General features: G+C 45.1%; 1 protein-coding gene across 8 annotated transcripts in view; it reads left to right on the top strand.

Moving 5' to 3' along the window:
* The window catches only part of LOC106606834 (bifunctional heparan sulfate N-deacetylase/N-sulfotransferase 2), a 200,490-nt gene that overhangs the window by 170,047 nt on the left and 6,004 nt on the right, over positions 1-24,439 (top strand). For all 8 annotated transcript variants that reach the window (XM_045720750.1, XM_045720748.1, XM_045720747.1 and 5 more), the window contains 4 exons: positions 1,315-3,048; positions 15,836-15,923; positions 16,089-16,243; positions 17,916-18,101. In XM_045720750.1, the coding sequence (XP_045576706.1) occupies positions 2,026-3,048; positions 15,836-15,923; positions 16,089-16,243; positions 17,916-18,101 (1,452 nt within the window). In that variant the 5' untranslated portion in view covers positions 1,315-2,025. The remainder of the gene's footprint in view (positions 1-1,314; positions 3,049-15,835; positions 15,924-16,088; positions 16,244-17,915; positions 18,102-24,439) is intronic.

Consider the following 24,439-nt stretch of genomic DNA (forward strand, 5'->3'; position numbering starts at 1 on the left):
AGAGAAAAATGATCCTTTAAGTGCTTGCCCAGGGAACGTTGCGTAGGGGCATGGTGGTTGACATTGATCATGTCAGGGAAACTTTGATAGATTGCAGCATCCTGTTTATAATGCAGGGCTGTGAGAGTCTGTCTTGGCTTTGGACTCAATGTCTGTATTTTTTGTTGATAACGAACTGATATGGGCTACTTGTTTTGCTCTTTGCAGTTAACCACATATTTGTATTTGCACTGTAGCGCCATGTTGGCTTCTTCCAGTTCCCCCACAGTGATAAATGATCCAGCCAGTCTGCAGGGACTGAGACACTGTTTCACTGCTGCTGTATGGATTTGCGTGAGCTAGTTTCGTAACCTGGTCTCAGTGGAATCAACCCTGCCCACTGCAGGTGGAATGCCTTAAATCTCCGGTGGCTCCCATTTAAGGCAGGTGTTGTTCTGGAGATGTTTCCCAGTTTACTAACACACTGACAGTGAGCAGCTCTCGCAGCATTGAGTTCCCCTCCCTGCCTGCGTCTGTGTGCGACCGGCTGCAATCGTAAACAAAATGTTGTGCTGTGCAGCGTTGGCCCACATTTGAGATTGTGAACACCCTCAGCCACCCACCCACACAGCCATATAATCATTCACGTTTAAGGTCAGAGTTTTCCTTTCACACCTGTAACGCTATCTTTGTGGAGGAAGAGAGTGCGGGGGGAGGTTCTGGTTCAGGTTCTGGCGTGGCTATTTTGGGCTCCATGAGAAAATGTGTTCATGACACAGGGCTTCGGAGATGGCCTGGTTTTGAGTTGGGGGAGGGGACCTGGTGGGAAATTCACGAGACTGCAATTTTTAGGCCATATGGAAGCATCATAAAATCAGATCAGTCAACTGACCCTGCCTCATGTTCTGACTTGTTCTCTGAAGACGTAGGGTTTTAGGCCACTGTCAGCAAACAGACGACGTGTACCTACTGGGAACAACTCAGTCCGACAGGAAGTTACACCCTTAAGGTTTTATAGCTGCCTTTGATTTATTATGCTATTAGCTGAGCAGTTTTTGAAAGTGCAAACAAATTATTTTTGTATATCAATGTCAAGTTTACATGTATTTGTACTTTTAATTGAATTACTGTCTTTGTTGGCCCTGCTTCACCACTTTTCCTTCTATTTCTGTTTTGCGTTGTCATGAGAAAGACATTATCCTGAGGACACATTTTGGATACGAGAACATGGTGTGATCTGATGTGCACTAACCCTACTCCTACTCTCTCTTTTCTCCCTCTCTCTCTCTTTTTTCTCTCTCGCTCTCTTTCTCTTTCTTTCTGCCCCTCCTTCAGGCTTTTTCCACTCTGCCACCCCCAAGATGAGCAGGCTGGGCCTCCACAGGGGGCAGTGTTCAGGGCTGCGCCCCAGCCCCGCCGACCCCCAGCCGAGAAGCTGCTGAACGTAACGCACACGTACAGCCACACACACAGAACCTGAGAGCAGGAGCTACACACCCACACACACCGACGGTAGGGTCGAGATAGAACCAGCGTCTCCTGATAACGGCCGTGTTTACATGTGTACAAGGGAGTGGTGTGGTGTTCAGTGACGGGGAAAGGAGAGAGATCCGCCGAGGGGAGGGGAGCAAGCGGAGGAGGAGTGTGAGGAACACACAGAGAGAGAAACCCAATCCTCTTCGGTAGCAGAGCTGCGGACGGGCGAGCCTGGGAGAAAGAAAAAAAGAGAGAGAGAGGGAGGAGAGTGCAGAGGTAGAGGGAGCCCTAAGTCCAGCGCAGACTGAGTCAGAGCATCCAGCCAGGCAGGCAGCGCGTCCTGCATCCAGAGAGGTGGAGAGACAAGCAGGGCCCCAGACGGAGAGTCATGGGCTATGGGGACCATGGTGACCTAGCGTAAATGGCTATTCCTCAGCACAGCTTGGTGCCAGTGTCTGGAGCTCAACCCTCCTCCTCCTCCTCCTCTTCTTGTGTCCCTGCCCGCTGCTGTGCCACGCTGCTGTCCGTCCCCGGCGCTGCCTTCTGCTCTGACCCTGTCGTGCTGCGGCCATGGTGGCCAGCCTGTGGAAGCTGGTGCGGGGCGTCAGGCAACTGGAGCTCCATCGCCTCATCCTGGCGCTCATCGTCTTCTGCCTCCTCTCCATGGCCTTCCTGGCCTACTACGTCAGCAACAGCCCCAAGATCAAGGAGGCACCCCCGTTGCCCTTCAGTGACTGCGGGGGGGTGCCGGTGGCTGTGGGAGGGGGGCAGCGAGCGCCCCTCTTCCTGCCTCGCTCGGGTCGACTGCGCCAGGTGAAGGCCATGGACAACTCTCGTACGGACCCGGTGGTGCTGGTGTTTGTAGAGAGCATCTACTCTCAGCTGGGCCAGGAGATCGTGGCCATCCTGGAGTCCAGCCGCTTCCGCTACCGCACTGAGATCGCCCCGGGGAAGGGAGACATGCCCACGCTGACTGAGCGCAACCGCGGCCGCTACGCCCTCGTTATCTATGAGAACTTACTGAAGTACGTCAACCTGGACGCCTGGAACCGCGACCTGCTGGACAAGTACTGCGTGGAGTACAGTGTAGGCATTATCGGCTTCTTCAAGGCCAACGAGAACTCGCTGCTCAGTGCCCAACTCAAGGGCTTCCCTCTCTTTCTGCACTCCCACTTGGGCCTGAGGGACTACCGCATCAACCCCAACGCCCCTCTGCTCTACATCACCAGACCTAATGAGGTGGAGCAGGGCCCCCTTCCCGGGGACGACTGGACCGTGTTCCAGTCCAACCACTCGACCTACGAGCCTGTCCTCCTGGCTAGCACCAAGTCCTCTGACACCCTGGCTCACCTGGGGCCACTCAGGGCTATGCACTCCACCGTGGTCCAGGACCTGGGGCTTCACGACGGCATCCAGAGGGTCTTGTTTGGAAACAACCTGTCCTACTGGCTGCACAAGCTGGTGTTTGTGGATGCCATCGCCTACCTGACGGGCAAGCGGCTCTGCCTCTCGCTGGAGCGCCACCTGCTGGTGGACGTGGACGACATCTTCGTGGGCAAGGAGGGCACCCGCATGAAGGTGACCGACGTAGAGGTGGGTTCACTCGGTCTTTCTTTCTCTCACACACTCCCTCTCTGCTCTCACGGTAGGCCTGTATGTGAGGCTCAACTCATTTGCCTAGGTTCACTGTCAGTGGTAATTAAGATTGTGTAAAGATTATTAATAACGCAGAAACACAGAATATTCCAAAAAGGAAGATTATTTCAGTCTGTCACCTTAACAAGTGTAGATGTTTCTGTTAAAGCACCCTTTGATGATTTTAAGAAAGTGCGTCTTTCCTACTCCTTGCACCATGGGACACACGGTTGAACATATTGATTTCAAATGCCATTCTCCGTAAGGTGTGACTTGCTACTAAGGCAAGGCCGAATAAAGGCTAGCATTTATTAGGATGAATGGCAACAGGATCTGTCTCTTCTGCCGTTAGTCTCGTAAGTATTTTATCTGGTTGTTAGCATGCTACTGTGTCAAATAGGTTTAGATTTACATGTGTTCACTTCACTTTGAGAAAACCACCGCTGGACGACGTTAAGGCTTTTCCAGTCTTAAACAAAACCTTATTTGAAGTGACAAAAACGGATGTGTGAGAGGCTCCAGTACATCACAGCTCTCTTAATGGGTTTTCTCGCCGCTCTATATAGCTGTTGAACAAATTTAACCCGCGTCAGCAGTTTGCAATGCAGAAAAGCGAGCCACGTTGCCTGGAGGGCCACTCTGCCAAATGCATCAAACTAAATTAACACAATTAATGGGAAATAATAGGAGTATTAATTAGGCTTTAGCACTGATAACAGGGATGCAGTTTAGAGAGTAATGGGGGACGGTACAAGGGGGCAAACTTGTCGCTTCAGCAAAAAGGGACCTGCTCACTCCGAGCGTGTCTCCTTCCCCACAAGTGGTAGGGGGGTGGGCAGGGGGAGGTGCAGGGCAACCACGAGTCATTCAGTCAGTTAATGAGCCTGTCATCAACTAAACCTGACCAGGTTGGTACCAGGCAGTTGCATATGGAAGGAGAAATGTACTGTTGGCACCGCCGCTGTGTTTAGTTATCACACCACCGGTTAGACATTTCTGCTTAATTGCTCCTGTGGAAATTGTATGACTAATAGACCATTGACGTCTCAGGCAGCCAAGTCAGGTACATGCTTTTCAGGCCATTTTCTAAATGGAGAAAGCAACATTACATTATGTGTATATATGGATTAATTGTGGAGCACAGAATAGAACAGCCAAGGTAGTGTAGTCGGAAGAATGGCCCATTGATTTTGCTCACCTCAATCTTCTGAACAGAAGTGGTCCTCTCTGAAAGGAATTAGCCAACTTGGTCTCTCAAGCATCAAGTCAATGGAACCACTTACCACTTTCTAATGTGTTAAAGATGCTGAGATGTATTTGATGTCTTTCCAAATAACGTTTTCACCACAGCATATTGATCCAGACAGTTATACTACATGACCAAAAGTATGTGGACACTTCCTTTCCAAAATCATGAGCATTAACATGGAGTTGGTCCCCCCTTTGCTACTATAACAGCCTCCACTCTTCTGGGAAGGCTTTCCACTAGATGTTGGAACATTGCTGCTGGGATTGCTTCCATTCAGTCACAAGAGCATTAGTGAGGTCGGGCACTGATGTTGGGCGATTAGGCTCGCAGTTGGCTTTCCAATTCATCCCAAAGGTGTTCGATGGGGTTGAGGTTAGGGCTCTGTGCAGGCCAGTCAAGTTCTTCTACATCGATCTTGACAAACCATTTCTGTACGGACCTTGCTTTGTGCACAGGGGCATTGTCATGCTGAAACAGGAAAGGGTCTTCCGCAAACTGTTGCCACATAGTTGGAAGCACAGAATCGTCTAAAATGTCATTGTATGCTGTAGCTTTAAGATTTCCCTTCACTGGAACTAAGGGTCCTAGCCCAAACCATGAAAAACAGCCCTAGACCATTATTCTTCCTCCACAAAACTTTACAGTTGCAGCTATGCATTGGGGCAGATAGCGTTTTCCTGGCATCCACCAAACTCGGATTCGTCCGTCAGACGCGTTTCCACTACGCCAGTGTCCAATGGCTGCGAGCTTTACAGCACTCCAGCCGACGCTTGGCATTGAACATGGTGATTTTAGGCTTGTGTGCGGCTGCTCGGCCATGGAAACCCATTTCATGAGGCTCCTAACGAACAGTTCTTGTGCTGACGTTGCTTCCAGAGGCAGTTTGGAACTCATAGTGAGTATTACAACCGAGGACAGACAAATTTGGCGGTCCTGTTCTGTGAGCTTGTGTAGCCTACCACTTCGCAGCTGAGCCGTTGTTGCTCCTAGACATTTCCACTTCACATAACAGCACTTACAGTTGACCGGGACAGCTCTAGCTGGGCAGGGGCGTTGATAATCTCATAGATTTTGGTCAGGTTTCTTCCGCCTGTCCTGACATGGTGTAAAACGTTGTGGCTGTTGCCATGCAGACTATAGTTTAATTACTGCTGTGTTGCCTTCCTGCACTACCACCTGGCCACCTGTTCAACAAAGCAGCTTTAATCACCTCAAGCAGTTGTGAGGCGAGTAGCAGGGCATAAACAAGGCATGGCTAAAGGCGTCCTCATGCTTCCCAGCCGAAACAGTTCGAAAGAGTTTGTGCATATATTATGACAACATTTTGTGACGTTTTTGTTTGTTTTGGACTTTGTTTTTTTCTTGAGGCAAGTTGAAGTCGGTAGCCAAAGTCTACGCCCCTTCGTCAGTGATTGGTCAACAATAGGGATTCTTCAGTAAAGTCTTTGTTGTCATTCAACGAGAGACGACTCGTTTTCAGGCAAATTTTTTCATTTAGAAATACTGCACCAAACATCTTAGTTAGATGTAAAGTTGCGCGACTAAGATCTCCTCTGCAAAAACGTCCATATTTATGACCGATTTATCTTCGATTAATTCTGACTTCTATAGGAAGTGTATACTGGCTACGGCGTCTCAAAATGGACAAACGGTACTGTTGCTACTTTTTTCTTGTTTTTCAAGCGAATGTCTTTTAAAGGTGTATGCGAGCACACTCGTTCGATTTGCCTATCACTCGTTCGGCTAGCCGCCAGCGGAACTGAAGCATGCTGATGCCTTAATGGACCACTAATCTCGTCTATTCTCACTCTGGGGGTGCAGCCTCAGACTCCTAAACACTAAAGCTGATTTCCCACACACACAGTGCATTTGATATGGTTGACTCCTTCGATGTAATGTCAGCGATACTCTATTTGCTTTAGATGGTTGAATTTACATACAGTGCACTTGGAGTGCTGCCATATTCACTCCGGTTGGATGGGTACTCTCTCACCTTAGCATCTTAAATAGGCATTTCTATTTCTCTGCCCATATGGTAAATGGCAGCTGCTGATGTTTGTCCTTGGCCATGTCCCCTTTCATCATCCTCCTGTTATGCAGGCCAGGTGGGAGTCCTGTTGACAGTCTAAGGTAGGGTCAGCCAATGCCCAGAGGCTTAAGTCAGATCATCACTGCAGGGTGAGGTTTTTAGCCAGCCCGGGGAATTCACAATGTCTTTAGATTTTTCTCAAGACAATTCAAGCATATTGAGGTCAATGATCTGAAGAAGAAATAGAAGCGCACACAGACGGTGGAGATCAGTTGCAGTGGAGACTGACTGACAAGGGCCCCCTGACCAACCCTAATACCCCACCCTCATTCTGTCCATCTGCCCTTCTGCTTACCCCAGCTCTCCCTACCTCTTCTTTTCCAGGCTGGCACCAAGTTCTGTCTGTGTGCCCACAGGACAATACCTCATCCCCCTGTTTAGTTTAGCCTCTCCCATGTCCTTCTCAGAAACACTGAAGGCCTTTTCGAAAAAGAGGATCAGTTGTTGTGGTGCTGGAGGAGACGGAGAAGATATCAGACGCTGCTGTTCAGTTACTGATCGCCGCTTGTCATCAGACATGAATTATCTCTTGATATGTCTGTGGGGAGACATCTCTCTGTCAGCAAACCTCAGACCCCACTAACACTCACACACACTCATCCTAATCTGCAAGGAAAACAAACAGTGAATGCACACATGCTCAAGGACATCAGTACCCCTTTAAATAAGTCAGCGATTGGGTCTTATCAGGTACAGCTGCTATCTCTCTCCCAGAGGCTTGAACAGTGGAGGTAAAGTGCATAGCTCTGCAGCTCTGGGTTGATATGTGGAGGCAGAGCAGCAATCTCTTTCCCCATGCTGTGATTTGTGTGAGGATGCTGCCGTAGTCATCTGATATAGCTGATAAAGTGTGACGGTTTGGGGAATTTGTTGAACAGGACTCCAGGGCTCCGCGGGTTTGCTTTGCAATTCCATTAAAATCTTTACAATACCCCAACATGTGCAATTTTTTTTACCCTTTATGGGTACAATACATATTTTTATTTATTTATTACATGTCTTTCTACTCGGACTTGTATGATGCATCTGCATTTTAGTGGTTAAAGGCCCAATGCAGCCGTTTTTTGTCTCAATATCAAATCATTTCCTGGTAACAATTAAGGACCTTACTGTGATTGTTTTCAATTAAAGTGGTCAAAAACAAACAAAAATAGCTTCTTAGCAAAGACCGATTTCTCAGGCAAGCATTTTGCAAGGACTGTCTGGGCGTGGTCTGAGTGGGAAGGGGAAAACTGAAAACTAGCTGTTATTGGCAGAGAGGTTTGGAACTCTCTTTCTTTTTGGTCTCACCAGGCAGGCCAAAGCATCATCCCGCCAAAACAGGCTGCAATGTCATGCAGTCTTTTCAAACAGCTCTTACACTAAAAGGGTATTATTAGGGCTGTGGCGGTCACTACATTTTGTCAGCCGGTGATTGTCAAGCAGTGACCGTACTTGCATATCCGAACCAGAAGCCATGGATTACAGGCAACATCCGCACTGAGCTAAAGGCTAGAGCTGCCGCTTTCAAGGAGCGGGACACTAATCTGGACGCTTATAAGAAATCCCGCTATGCCCTCAAACGAACCATCAAACAGGCAAAGCGTCAATACAGGACTAAGATTGATTAATACTACACCGGCTCTGATGCTCGTCGGATGTGGCAAGGCTTGCGAACTACACTGCTCAAAAAAATAAAGGGAACACTTAAACAACACATCCTAGATCTGAATGAAAGAAATAATCTTATTAAATACTTTTTTCTTTACATAGTTGAATGTGCTGACAACAAAATCACACAAAAATAATCAATGGAAATCCAATTTATCAACCCATGGAGGTCTGGATTTGGAGTCACACTCAAAATTAAAGTGGAAAACCACACTACAGGCTGATCCAACTTTGATGTAATGTCCTTAAAACAAGTCAAAATGAGGCTCAGTAGTGTGTGTGGCCTCCACGTGCATGTATGACCTCCCTACAACGCCTGGGCATGCTCCTGATGAGGTGGCAGATGGTCTCCTGAGGGATCTCCTCCCAGACCTGGACTAAAGCATCCGCCAACTCCTGGACAGTCTGTGGTGCAACGTGGCGTTGGTGGATGGAACGAGACATGATGTCCCAGATGTGCTCAATTGGATTCAGGTCTGGGGAACGGGCGGGCCAGTCCATAGCATCAATGCCTTCCTCTTGCAGGAACTGCTGACACACTCCAGCCACATGAGGTCTAGCATTGTCTTGCATTAGGAGGAACTCAGGGCCAACCGCACCAGCATATTGTCTCACAAGGGGTCTGAGGATCTCATCTCGGTAACTAATGGCAGTCAGGCTACCGCTGGCGAGCACATGGAGGGCTGGGCGGCCCCCCAAAGAAATGCCACCCCACACCATGACTGACCCACCGCCAAACCGGTCATGCTGGAGGATGTTGCAGGCAGCAGAACGTTCTCCACCGCGTCTCCAGACTCTGTCACGTCTGTCACGTGCTCAGTGTGAACCTGCTTTCATCTGTGAAGAGCACAGGGCGCCAGTGGCGAATTTGCCAATCTTGGTGTTCTCTGGCAAATGCCAAACGTCCTGCACGGTGTTGGGCTGTAAGCACAACCCCCACCTGTGGATGTCGGGCCCGCATACCACCCTCATGGAGTCTGTTTCTGACCGTTTGAGCAGACACATGCACATTTGTGGCCTGCTGGAGGTCATTTTGCAGGGCTCTGGCAGTGCTCCTCCTTGCACAAAGGCGGAGGTAGCGGTCCTGCTGCTGGGTTGTTGCCCTCCTACGGCCTCCTCCACGTCTCCTGATGTACTGGCCTGTCTCCTGGTAGCGCCTCCATGCTCTGGACACTACGCTGACAGACACAGCAAACCTTCTTGCCACAGCTCGCATTGATGTGCCATCCTGGATGAGCTGCACTACCTGAGCCACTTGTGTGGGTTGTAGACTCCGTCTCATGCTACCACTAGAGTGAAAGCACCGCCAGCATTCAAAAGTGACCAAAACATCAGCCAGGAAGCATAGGAACTGAGAAGTGGTCTGTGGTCACCACATGCTGAACCACTCCTTTATTGGGGGTGTCTTGCTTATTGCCTATAATTTCCACCTGTTGTCTATTCCATTTGCACAACAGCATGTGAAATGTATTGTCAATCAGTGTTGCTTCCTAAGTGGACAGTTTGATTTCACAGAAGTGTAATTGACTTGGAGTTACATTGTGTTGTTTAAGTGTTCCCTTTATTTTTTTGAGCAGTATATTATGGACTACAAAGGGAAATCCAGCTGCAAGCTTCCCAGTGACTTGAGCCTACCAGACAGGCTAAATGCCCTTTTATGCTCGCTTCGAGGCAAGCAACACTGAAGCATGCTTGAGAGCACCAGCTGTTCCGGACAACTGTGTGATCATGCTCTCTGTAGCTGATGTGAGCAAGACCTTTAAACAGGTCAACATTCAGACAGATTAACGTGTACTCAAAGCATGCGCGGACCAACTGGCAAGTGTCTTCACTGACATTTTCAACCTCTCCCTGACCGAGTCTGCAATACCTGCATGTTTCAAGCACACCACTATAGTCCCTGTGCCCAAGAAATTGAAGGTAAACTGCCAAAATGACTCCCACATTGTAGCACTCACGTCGGTAGCCATGAAGTGCTTTGAAAGGCTGTTCATGGCTCACATCAACACCATCGTCCCGGAAACCCTAGCCTAGACCCAGTCCAATTCACATACCGCCCCAACAGATCCACAAATGACGCAATCCCAATCGCACGCCACACAGTGCTTTCCCACCTGGACAAAAGAAACACCTATGTTAGAATGCTGTTCATTGACTACAGCTCAGCGTTCAACACCATAGTGCCCTCAAAGCTCATCACTAAGCTAATTACCCTGGGACTAAACACCTGACGGGCCGCCCCCAGGTGGTAAGGGTAGGCAACAACAAATCTGCCACGCTGATCCTCAACACTGGGGCCCCTCAGGGGTGTGTACTTAGTCCCCTCCTGTACTCCCTCTTCACCCACGACTGTGTGGCCAAGCACGACTCCAAAACTATTGTTAAGTTTGCTGATGACATAACAGTGGTAGGCCTGATCACCGACAATGATGAGCCAGCCTATAGGGAGGAGGTCAAGCTGGCAGCGTGGTGCCAGGACAACAACCCCCCCCTTGTTTTTACACTGCTCGCTGTTTATTATCTATGCGTAGTCAACTAACCTGTACCCCTGCATATTGACTCGGTAACGGTACCCCCAGTATTTCGCCTCGTTATTGCTATTTCATTGTAACTTCAGTTTATTTAACTCTATTTTCTTAACCTCTCTGGGCCAGTGGGACGTTAGCGTCCCACCCTATTCAACAGCCAGTGGAATCGCGTGGCGCGAAATACAAATACCTAAAAAATGCTATAACTTCAATTTCTCAAACATATGACTATTTTACACCATTTGAAAGATAAGACTCTCGTTAATCCAACCACGTTGTCCGATTTCAAAAAGGCTTTACAGGCTTTACAGCGAAAACAAAACATTAGATTATGTCAGGAGAGTACCCTGCCAAAAATAATCACACAGCCACTAACCTTTGATCTTCATCAGATGACACTCCTAGGACATTATGTTATACAATACATGCATGTTTTGTTCAATCAAGTTCATATTTATATCAAAAACCAGCTTTTTACATTAGCATGTGATGTTCAGAACTAACTTCTAAAACTGTTTGAATGATGTCTGTGAGTATAACAGAACTCATATGGCAGGCAAAAACCTGAGAAAAATCTAACCAGGAAGTGAGAATTCTGGTGCTTGTAGTCCTTTCAAGTCATTGCCTATCGAACACACAGTGACTTAGGGTTCATTTTGCACTTCCTAAGGCTTCCACTAGATGTCAACAGTCTTTAGAAAGTTGTTTGAGGCGTCTATGATGAACAGAGGAAGTTGGAAGTTGTTGACTCAGGAAGGTACTGGCGTTCATTGGCGCGCATTCACGTGAGAGTTAGCTGTGTTCCAAAACGTTTTTCAAGACATTGCAATCGTCTGGTTGGAATATTATTGAAGTTCTAAGTGATAAAGTCCCTAAAGATTGATGCTATACAACGTTTGACATGTTTGAACGAACGTAAATAGAACTTTTTTTTACTTTTCATCGTGACATTTTCTAACAACAAGGAGTTATTTGGACATAAATTATGGACTTTATCGAACAAAGCAACATTTATTGTGGACCTGGGATTCCTGGAAGTGCCTTCTGATGAAGATCATCAAAGGTAAGTGAATATTTCTAATGCTATTTATGATTTTAGATGACTCCAAAATGGCGGGTATCTGTATTGCCTAGTGTATTTTTCTGAGCGCAGTACTCAGATTATTGCAAAGTGTGCTTTAATTCTTTGAATAACAGTTTAATATTTTATCAACGTTTATGGTGAGTATTTTTGTAAATTATTGTGCTGATTCACCGGCAGTATTGGAGGCAAAATATTTTCTGAACATCATGCGCCAATGTAAAATGAGGTTTATGGATATAAATATGAACTTTATCGAGCAGAAAATACATGTATTGTGTAACATGATGTCCTAGGAGTGTCATCTGATGAAGATCGTCAAAGGTTAGTGCATCATTTTAGGGGGTTTTCTGTTTTTTGTGACACCTGTCCTTGCTAGGAAAATGGCTGTGTGCTTTTTCTTGTGTTGGAACTGTCCTAACATAATGCTTTCGCCATAAAGCCTTTTTGAAATCGGACAATGTGGTTACATTAACCTGTTATGGATAGGGGGCAGTATTTTCACGGCCGGATAAAAAACGTACCCGATTTAATCTGATTATTACTCCTGCCCAGAAACTAGAATATGCATATAATTATTAGCTTTGGATAGAAAACACTGCAAAGTTTCTAAAACTGTTTGAATGGTGTCTGTGAGTATAACAGAACTCATTTGGCAGGCCAAAACCTGAGAAGATTCTGTACAGGAAGTACCCTGTCTGACCATTTCTTGGCCTTCTTGATCATCTCTATCCAAAACAAGGGATCTCTGCTGTTACGTGACACTTCCTACGGCTCCCATAGGCTCTCAGAAGGCGGCAAAAAGCTGAATCGTGGCTTTGCAGGCCCTGGCTGAAAAACATTAGCGCGTTTGGATAGTGGTCGGTCAGAGTACTATGAGACTGAGGCACGTGCACGAGGCGACCCCATGTTTTTATTCTTTCGTCTTTGAACGTAAACAACGACTCCCGGTCGGAATATTATCGCTTTTTTTACGAGAAAAATTGCATAAAATTGATTTTAAACAGCGGTTGACATGCTTCGAAGTACGGTAATGGAATATTTACAATTTTTTGGGTCACGAAACGCGTCGGGCGCGTAACCCTTCGTCACCTTTGGATAGTGTCTTGAATGCACGAACAAAACGCCGCTATTTGGATATAACTATGGATTATTTTGAACCAAACCAACATTTGTTATTGAAGTAGAAGTCCTGGGAGTGCATTCTGACGAAGAACAGGAAAGGTAATCAAACTTTTCTAATAGTAAATCGGAGTTTGGTGAGGGTCAAACTTGGTGGGTGTCAAAATAGCTAGCTTGTGATGGCGTACTATCTACTCAGAATATTGCAAAATGTGCTTTCACCGAAAAGCTATTGTAAAATCGGCCATAGCGAGTGCATAAAGGAGTTCTGTATCTATAATTCTTAAAATAATTGTTATGTTTTTTTTGAACGTTTATCGTGAGTAATTTAGTAAATTCACCGGAAGTGTTCGGTGGGAATGCTAGTTCTGAACGTCACATGCTAATGTAAAAAGCTGGTTTTTGATATAAATATGAACTTGATTGAACAAAACATGCATGTATTGTATAACATAATGTCCTAGGCGTGTCATCTGATGAAGATCATCAAAGGTTAGTGCTGCATTTAGCTGTGGTTTTGTTTTTTGTGACATTATATGCTAGCTTGAAAAATGGGTGTCTGATTATTTCTGGCTGGGTACTCTGCTGACATAATGTAATGTTTTGCTTTCGCTGTAAAGCCTTTTTGAAATCGGACAGTGTGGTTAGATAAAGGAGAGTCTTGTCTTTAAAATGGTATAAAATAGTCATATGTTTGAAAAATGGAAGTTTTTGTATTTTTGAGGAATTTGTAATTCGCGCCACGCCTATCATTGGATATTGGAGCAGGTGTTCCGCTAGCGGAACGTCTAGATGTAAGAGGTTTTAAGGAGACGTGTACCTTTAAAATGGTGTAAAATAGTCCTTTGTTTGAGAACTTTGAATTATGACATTTTGTGGTTTTGAATTTGGCACTCAGATTTTTCACTGGCTGTTGAACGCTAGCGTCCCACCTGCCCAAGAGAGGTTAACAAATAAATATGTACTCCTATCTGCTTAATTTAGAGTTATTAATGTAACTGTAGTTGTTCTACAAACGTTGGGCTATATGTTTTGATTTTTAATATATTGTTAGGCTGCGTGATGCAACTCTAATGATGATTTGATAAAAGTTGCTTGAAAAGCATGAGCTCTGCTTTGTTTTTGCGCAGGCTATACACACTTCATCAGTCTCCCATTCACAATCTAACAAGCACTTGATAATGCCTCAACTTCCCGGCGGCATCCCTTTTGTGTGGCCGTAATGCACCCTAAAAGAAATCCTTGTTTTTTGCGACCAGTGGCTGTTGTGCCCTTGGCCCGGAGTGCTGCGTTGTGCCCTTCTCCCGGAGTGCTGCGCACTCCGCAGCACCTCTCACTCACATGGCTCTCCATCACCTGATCAGGTCATTCTCAGAAGCTACAAGTGAAGACAGACACATCATCCAACTGTGCGCCTTCTTATCCAATTCCGAGATACATATTGAAGATATTGGAAGAACAGTCCACATTTACTTTTCGTCAGCCAACAAGATGAGTAGGCCTAATGAACAGCAAAAGCACGAGCCTATGTCAATCTACTATCCCCCATAGTACAAAAGTTGACCTATTCTGTGCTATAAATAAATATTCCAAACATAGTACAGGACAGTTGTGGGATGTGATAGATCTCAAATTAATACAACCACTAGCATAAAAAAAATACTTTTTACATAATGTGGCTGACTCAACAGCTCTGAACGTTTAGCTTAAAATGTTGATAAACTATTAGGGTATTACTTAACATTATAAGCGCAGCAATGCGCACACGGCAGTAGTCTATAACCGCGAACGTTCCATTAGTGGGAAAACACCATTATCAAAAGTGACTGCAAATGCAATTATGCATGTAATGCTTTTATTATAAAGGTGCTTTTTTATGGTGAAAATTATCTTCTCCAAACTTGAAACTCACCCGCTGTTTATGTATGCCAGTTAGACTTTACACCCGTTTTAAAGCGGATTAATGTGCTTAATTTGAAGAAGTTATCAGAACATATAGGCCTATGGGCTAGACTACATGAGGTGTGCGACTAGGATTAGTAAAAGTTGCGAAGGCATTGTTTCTTGTCTTACGCTGGGCATAATTCACAGGTGGTATATCAGTGATAGGCTAATATTGTCACCCATCAGACTATTCTTGATTTGATCTGTTACTGACCGGCTCGATTCGGTCTTATGTAGCAACATTTTGAAATTGTGTTTTTTCTATTGGATAAAAGTAAAGACTCTGAGAAAATGGTATATCATACACTACAGTTGAGGAACAATGGGAAAGTAATTCTGCTTTGAAAGTTGATACATTTGTAACCTCACTTTTGAGAAAATTCCCTTGAATATTTTGGTACACCTACTGGAGAGCTCTTTGTCTACATTTACATTTTACATTTCAGTCATTTAGCAGACGCTCTTATCCAGAGCGACTTACAGTAGTGAATGCATACATTTCATTTCATGCATATACTTTTTTTTTGTACTGGCCCCCCGTGGGAATCGAACTCACAACCCTGGCGTTGCACACACCATGCTGGCATTGCAAACACCATGCTCTACCAACTGAGCCACAGGGAAGACTTTGCACAATGAATGAATATATATATATATACCATCCAATATCCTTGTGCTTCAGCTTGTATGTTAGAGTCTGGGGACTTGGCCATATGCCATACACCCATTCAGCATCGTTCACACCCTTTTAAGCTTTAGCACCACGCTTTAGCATCAGCAGCATCAGAGCTTGGAGAATCCTAATTACCGTGACTAAACAGTCATGTGGAATTTGACTGCCTTCATGACTCGTGACCGCTGGTGTGGCGGTAAAACGGTCACCGAAATAGCCCTAGGTATTATCATTTTCACAATTTCGAAGTATAATTCCGACATTGTGTGGAAATGTATATGAAACACAGGAAAATCATGTTTTTAACTGCTCTGGGCCTTTAAGTTTGTCAGCAACATGATCGTTTTTAAAGCTAATAACTGCAATTGTGAATATAAATCCTATTCCTCTGTCATGTCCTCGTTTGCAGGCCTTGCTCAAAACGCAAAACAAGCTGCGAATGCTGGTCCCCAATTTTACCTTCAACCTCGGCTTCTCTGGAAAGTTCTATCACACAGGTGAGGGCATCTCGAAGTGAAAAAACAAAACATACCCTGTACTAGACAGTGTCACTGTAGATTCTGAGTTGGATGGTGACATTGAGAAACTCTCTGTACCCATTATTTCCTTCCCTCCCCCTCCTCCCTCCTTCTCTGCTCCCTTTCTCCTCCCTACCCCTCCAGGCACAGACGAGGAGGACCGGGGAGATGACATGCTGCTAAGACACAGGAAGGAGTTCTGGTGGTTCCCCCACATGTGGAGTCACATGCAGCCCCACCTGTTCCACAACGTCAGCGTGCTGGCTGAGCAAATGAGGCTCAACATGCTGTTTGCCCAGGTGAGTGGGTGTCCGTGGATACCAAGCATCCTAATCATACTATAGCTCTCTCTGGTAAGATGCCATGCATACAGTATGCTTATCCTCAACGCATCGTAGTTAGGCATGTAGTTATGGCCTTGTTGATCCAAATGGTGAGTGGTAATTGAATTCCTGGATGCTGGCCGTTGTGGATTTTTCCTTGTGAGCGATTACCTGTCATTTCATATGCACAATGAATGAATATATATATATATCTACCATCCAATATCCTTGTGCTTCAGCTTGTATGTTAGAGTCTGGGGACTTGGCCATATGCCAAATAAAAGTCAAATAAGGCCCTTTCTTAATGTACAGTAACATGGCTTGCAGACATTGGTGCAAAAGATGCCCCCAAGGCTGCCTTGTTGATGTAGTGAGAAGCATGCTGCCCCCAAGGCAGCTGTGCGTGTTGATGAAGTGAGTGGCATAGGGAGTCAGGGGCCTGGGCCCAGGGAGCAGACGGTGTCAGCGGGTGTGTGTGTGAGGTGAATACTAACCAGCAGCAGTGTCCCCTCTCAGTAATCCCTGCTGCCATACAGCTGCCCTTCTGGCTGACAGTGATGGACCGTGTCTCTGAGTGGTCAGGGGGGAGAGAGAGGGTAGTGGGTCCTTCATCACGGCTTAATGAGCCTCAATGAGCAAGCTAGCCAACTTCTTTCGCCAATTAGCTTCACCTGGCCGGTGTGCAACGGTGGCAAAGTTGGTTTGACTTTGTATACTCTGTGGGGCTAGTTAGGGACCGTAAATAAATTACACAATGTAAATGGGACAATAATTTCATGTTGCACATCTTTTAGTTGTTTCATTAAATGCTTTAAATATTTGTGTAGGAATTTCTACAATTTATAGTTGTTTTGAGTTTAAGTCCCATTGCGATATCGAATGTCAAACCAAATTGTACAGTGTTTGTATACATTAATGTTGAGTCAGACAAGTATATATTCTGGGTTCTGTAGGGGTACCACAGTTGAACTAAGCTCATGAGGCTTTTATAAGTTATATTCTTCAAAAATCAATGGGTATCATTCATTTATAAGTAAAAAGAAATGTATGTTGCAACTGCGGATTCTAGCTTTAAGCATTCCCAGCACTCTGTGTTCTGCCAGCGAGGGGCACAGTGCCACGGTACCACACTATTCATTCAGTTTGATGCATTTGTGTTAGTCTATAAAGCTGGGCTCTCAAACTTTGTTCCTGGAGAGCTACCCACCTGTAGGTTTTTGCTCCAACCCCAGTTGTATATAACCTGATTTAATCTTATCAACCAGCTAATTATTAGAATCAGGTGTGCTAGATTAGGGTTGGAATGAAAACCTACAGGACGGTAGCTCTCCAGGAACATGGTTGGAAAGCCCTGCTCTAAAGGATTTAAGCTCCTACTGAGCTTCCTGACTGTTGCCTTTTTTACAGTGTAGTGATTTGTAGACCAAGCAGGGCTATGTTGCCCTCCAGTGGAGAAGTTGCACATTATTTTTTCTGCTGCGTGTTTGTTTTGAAGCAGACGGTGACTCATTCATTGATCATTAAAATGGCAATTTCATCACGTTTGTTATTGCAATTTGTTCTGGGTGTCCCTCCTGTCCCTAGACACTTCTGACATCCATCTTTCTCTCTGTCTCATATCTATCCCCACCCCCCTCTTCCCCTTCAGGAGCATGGGATTCCTACAGACTTGGGCTATGCTGTGGCCCCCCACCACTCAGGGGTCTACCCCGTCCACAGCCAGCTGTACGAGGCCTGGAAGTCAGTGTGGGGCATCAAGGTGACCAGCACAGAGGAGTACCCTCACCTCAGACCAGCCCGCTACCGCAGGGGCTTCATCCACAATGGCATCCAGGTCAGTCTACTGTCAGTCATGGCAGTCAATCAGTTTATTGAAGGAGAAGTTGACCTAAAATCACACATTTCCCAAATGATTCCATACCTTGAAATTAGTTTGGTTGAGTTTGCCTTCTCCCTCTCTCTCCCTGCAGTCTACAACTGGAATGAGTCTCGTGACGTATCTTTGTGCACTGCTAACTCTGCTATGTTGTCAGTCAACAAGCCATTGAGAAAATTCTTTTTTTTATTGAAAGCGTATGGCCGAATTAGCTTTTCTTTAGCAAAAGTACCATTGGTTTTGAGACAGGAAATTTGTACTTTTCTACCTAAAATGATTGAGATTATTTTAGATAATTATTTTATGTGGCCAACTGCAACAACAGTGGAGATGGGCAACAACTGCGCATGTGCACTCTCGTGGGGCAAACTCTGTGACATATACACTACCGTTCAAAAGTTTGGGGTCACTTAGGAATTTCCTTGTTTCTGCCCATTAAAATAACATCAAATTGATCAGAAATACAGTGTAGACATTGTTAATGTTGTAAATGACTATTGTAGCTGGAAATGGCAGAATGGCATACAGAGGCCCATTTTCAGCAACCATCACTCCTGTGTTCCAATGGCACGTTGTGTTAGCTAATCCAAGTTTATCATTTTAAAAGGCTAATTGATCATTAGAAAACCCTTTTGCAATTATGTTAGCACAGCTGAAAACTGTTTAAAGAAGCAATAAAACTGGCCTTCTTTAGACTAGTTGAGTATCTTGAGCATCAGCATTCGTGGGTTCGATTACAGCCTCAAAATGGCTAGAAACGAATAACTTTCATCTGAAACTCATCAGTCTATTCTTGTTCTGAGAAATGAAGGCTATTCCATGTGATTAATTGCCAAGAAACTGTCCAAAAGTTTGAGAATGACATACATATTCATTTTCAAAGTTTGCTGCTTCAGTGTCTTTGGATATTTTTGTCAGATGTTACTATGGAATACTGAAGTATAATTACAAGCATTTCATAAGTGTCAAAGGCTTTTATTGACAATTACATGAAGTTGATGCAAAGAGTCAATATTTGCAGTGTTGACCCTTCTTTTTCAAGACCTCTGCAATCCGCCCTGGCATGCTGTCAATTAACTTCTGGGCCACATCCTGACTAATGGCAGCCCATTCTTGCATAATCAATGCTTGGAGTTTGTCAGAATTTGTGGGTTTTTATTTGTCCACCCGCCTCTTGAGGATTGACCACAAGTTCTCAATGGGATTAAGGTCTGGGGAGTTTCCTGGCCATGGACCCAAAATATCGATGTTTTGTTCCCCAAGCCACTTAGTTATCACTTTTGCCTTATGGCAAGGTGCTCCATCATGCATCATCATCCATCATTGTTCATCACCAAACTGTTCCTGGATGGTTGGGAGAAGTTGCTCTCGGAGGATGTGTTGGTACCATTCTTTATTCATAGCTGTGTTCTTAGGCAAAATTGTGAGTGAGCCCACTCCCTTGGCTGAGAAGCAACCCCACACATGAATGGTCTTAGGATGCTTTACTGTTGGCATGACACAGGACTGATGGTAGCGCTCACCTTGTCTTCTCCGGACAAGCTTTTTTCTGGATGCCCCAAACAATCGGAAAGGGGATTCATCAGAGAAAATGACTTTACCCCAGTCCTCAGCAGTCCAATCCCTGTACCTTTTGCAGAATATCAGTCTGTCCCTGATGTTTTTCCTGGAGAGAAGTGGCTTCTTTGCTGCCCTTCTTGACACCAGGCCATCCTCCAAAAGTCTTCGCCTCACTGTGCGTGCAGATGCACTCACACCTGCCTGCTGCCATTCCTGAGCAAGCTCTGTACTGGTGGTGCCCCGATCCCGCAGCTGAATCAACTTTAGGAGACGGTCCTAGCGCTTGCTGGACTTTCTTGGGTGCCCTGAAGCCTTCTTCACAACAATTGAACCGCTCTCCTTGAAGTTCTTGATGATCCGATAAATGGTTGATTTAGGTGCAATCTTACTGGCAGCAATATCCTTGCCTGTGAAGCCCTTTTTGTGGAAAGCAATGATGACAGCACGTGTTTCCTTGCGGGTAACCATGGTTGACAGAGGAAGAACAATGATTCCAAGCACCACCCTCCTTTTGAAGCTTCCAGTCTGTTATTCGAACTCAATCAGCATGACAGAGTGATCTCCAGCCTTGTCCTCGTCAACACTCACACCTGTGTTAACGAGAGAATCACTGACATGATGTCAGCTGGTCCTTTTGTGGCAGGGCTGAAATGCAGTGGAAATGTTTTTTGGGGATTCAATTCATTTGCATGGCAAAGAGGGACTTTGCAATTAATTGCAATTCATCTGATCACTCTTCATTACATTCTGGAGTATATGCAAATTGCCATCATACAAACGGAGGCAGCAGACTTTGAGAATTAATATTTGTGTCATTCTCAAAACTTTTGGCCACGACTGTACTACTCCCTTCACAGAACAGCGCAAACTGGCTCTTACCACAATAGAAAGAGGAGTGGAAGGCCCTGGTGCACAACTGAGCAAGAGGACAAGTACCTTTAGTTTCTAGTTTAAGAAACAGATGCCTCACAAGGCCTCAACTGGCAGCTCCATTAAATAGTACCCACAAAACACCAGTCTCAACGTCAACAGTGAAGAGGCGACTCCGGCATGCTGGCCTACTGGATATTTTCACACATTTTACCAATGTCTGATGATGTTGGCTAGCCATGGCTTATTTGCATGACAAAATGTCAGGCAACTGTATAGCCTTGCATGGAATACCTGGCTCCAGGAACCACCTGGGGTATAGGATTACCCATAGTGTGGTCTATCACTTATTTGTAACCCCCCTGTCGATAGGGGTCATGAGTATCAAAACAATAAAAGTTTCACAGGTTAGTAACATGGTATCACTTGACTTGTGTGTTAGGCTGGACGTATTTCTATGTCAATACACATAACAATAATAATTTGGCATACAGTGCATTCAGAACATATTCAGACCCCTTGACTTTTTCCACATTTTGTTGCGTTACAACCTTATTCTTATTATTTTTTTTATTTAATTTTTTTTAATTTTATATATATATATATTTATTTTTTTCTACTGCATCATTGATTGTATGTTGTTTTACTCCATGTGTAACTCTGTGTTTTTGTATGTTGTCGAACTGCTTTGCTTTATCTTGGCCAGGTCGCAATTGTAAATGAGAACTTGTTCTCAACTTGCCTACCTGGTTAAATAAAGGTGAAATAAAAATAAATAAATAAAATTCTAAAATGGCAACAAACAAAAAACATCCCTCATTAATCTACACACAATACCCCATAATGACAAAGCAAAATAAATAGTTTTTAGACATTTTTGCAAATGTCACCACTCTCTCTGACGTCCAAAGAATTCAATGTTTTTATTTGCTTACGTGTGTGTGGAATTTTGTTTACGTTTTCATTGGTATTCATATACACACATTTGTTCATATGAGTCGGTAGGGTTGCCAGTGGGAGGGATTTGGGGGCGGGGGCATGATGACTCAGCCCCCCCAGGTGTTGCGTTGCCATGGTGATAGATGACTCACCTTGAGGTCCCTGTGCACAATGTCATGCTGGTGCATGTGGTGGACACTCTCCAGGATCTGATTGATGCACTGGCTGCAGAGAAAGGAGACACAGGACACACACGTCAATGCACAGACACATCACAACCACCACACAATACACAGTACGGGGTAGGAACTAATGGAGGCTACTGGTTTATGGATCAGATGAGGTGCGTTTCCCCTTGTCATTTAAGCACTTTGAGCACTTGCAGGAGTGCAAAACCAATCCAATTCATGACTATTGCTGTTATTACGAGAAGTACAGGCGGGCCTCCCGAGTGGCACAGCGGTCTAAAGCACTGCCTCGCAGTGCTAGAGGCATCACTACAGCCCCGAGCTTGATCCCGGGCTGTATCACAACCGGCCTTGATCGGGAGTCCCATAGGGCGGTGCACAATTTGGCCGGGGGGGCTTTACTTGGCTCATCGCGCTCTAGTGACGGGCCAGGCACCTGCAGGCTGACCTCAGTCGTCAGTTGAACAGTGTTTCCTCCGACGCATTGGTGCGGCTGGCTTCCAGGTTAAGCAGGCGGGTGTTAAGAAGCGTGGTTTGGCGTGTCATGTTTCGGAGGACGCATGACTCGACCTTTGCCTCCGAGCCCGTTGGGGAGTTGCAGAGAGGAGACAAGATCAAAATTGGGGAGAAAAAGGTGGTAAAATAAAAAATGTATAAAAATTAAAATAGAATGCACCTAGTCACCCATCAATAGTCAAACACCTGAACTCCAACAATTACATTGTTTTAAAGAAATCAAAAGTGTAAACAATTCATACATACACTGAGTACAGTGCATTCAGAAAGTATTCAGACCCCTTCCCTTTTTCCACATTTTGTTATGTCACAGCCTTATTCTAAAATGTATTAAATATTTTTTTCCCTCATCAATCTAAACACAATACCACATAATGACAAAGCGAAAACTGTTTTTTATAATTTTTTTCAAATGTATTAAAAATAAAAAGCAGACACCCTATTTCAATAAGTATTCAGACCTTTTGCTTTCAGACTCGAAATTGAGCTCAGGTGCATCCTGTTTCATTGATCATCCTTGAGATGTTTCTACAACTTGATTGGAGTCCACCTGTGGTAATTTCAATTGATTGGACATGATTTGGAAAGGCACACACCTGTCTATACAAAGTCCCACAGTTGACAGTACATGTCAGAGCAAAAACCAAGCCATGAGGAATTGTCCGTAGAGTTCCGAGACAGGATTGTATCGAGGCACAGATCTGGGGAAGGGTGCCAAAAGAAGTCTGCAGCATTGAAGGTCCCCAAGAACACAGTGGCCTCCATCATTCTTAAATGGAAGAAGTTTGGAACCACCAAGACTCTTCCTAGATCTGGCCGCCCGGGCCAAACTGAGCAATCGGGGGAGAAGGGCCTTGGTCAGGGAGGTGACCCAAGATCCCGGTGGTCAATATGACAGCGCTCCAGAGTTGTTCTGTGGTGATGGGAGAACTTTCCAGAAGGACAACAATCTCTGCAGCACTCCACCAATCAGGCTTTTATGGTAGTGGTCAGACGGAAGCCGCTCCTCAGTAAAAGGCACATGACAGCCCGCCTAGAGATTTTCTTGAGAAACAAGATTCTCTGGTCTGATGAAACCAAGATTGACCTCTTTGGCCTGAATGTCACGTCTGGAGGAAACCTGGCACCATCCCTACAGTGAAGCATGGTGGTGGCAAAATCATGCTGTGGGGATGTTTTTCAGCGGCAAGGACTGGGAGACTAGTCAGGATCGAGGGAAAGATGAACGGAGCAAAGTACAGCGGACCTCAGACGACCCTAAGCACACAGCCAAGACAATGCAGGAGTGAACTCGAGACAAGTCTCTGAATGTCCTTGAATGGTCCAGCCAGAATCTGGACTTGAACCCGATCGAACATCTCTGGTGAGACCTGAAAATAGCTGTGCAGCGACGCTTCCAATCCAACCGGACTGAGCTTGAGAGGATCTGCAGAGAAGAATGGGAGAAACTCCCAAAATACAGGTGTGTCAAGCTTGTAGCGTCATACCCAAGAAGACACAAGTCTGTAATCGCTGCCAAAGGTGCTTCAACAAAGTACTGAGTAAAGGGTCTGAATACTTATGTAAATGTCAGTTTATTTTTATATATATTTTATTCAATTTGCAAAAAATCTGTTGCTTTGTCATGATGGGGTATTGTGTGTAGATTGAGGGAAAAAACTATTTAGTCAATTTTAGAATAAGGCTGTAACGTAACGTAGAGTACCTCATAAGCTGTAGATCACACTATCTACCAAGAGAGTTTACATCTATATTATTCGTAGCCATCTATTTACCACCACAAACTGATGCTGGCACTAAGACCGCACTCAACGAGTTGTATAAGGCCATAAGCAAACAAGAAAATGCTCATCCAGAAGCAGCACACTTAGTGGCCAGCATGTCACATGCTGGTAGAAATGATGAGGAAAAAAACTCTAGACCACCTTTACTCCACACACAGAGATGCACACAAAGATCTCCCTCGCCCTCCATTTGGCAAATCTAACCATAATTCTATCCTCCTGATTCCTGCTTACAAGCAAAAACTATTGCAGGAAGTACCAGTGACTCGCTCAATACGGAAGTGGTCAGATGACGCAGATGCTACGCTACAGGACTGTTCTGCTAACACAGACTGGAATATGTTCGGGGATTCATTCAGTGGCATTGAGGAGTATACCACCTCAGTCATCGGCTTCATCAATAACTGCATCAACGACATCGTCCCCGCAGTGACCGTAC

The sequence above is a fragment of the Salmo salar genome, chromosome ssa01, assembly GCF_905237065.1.
Source record: "Salmo salar chromosome ssa01, Ssal_v3.1, whole genome shotgun sequence".
In the NCBI taxonomy this organism is placed as follows: Eukaryota; Metazoa; Chordata; class Actinopteri; order Salmoniformes; family Salmonidae; genus Salmo; species Salmo salar.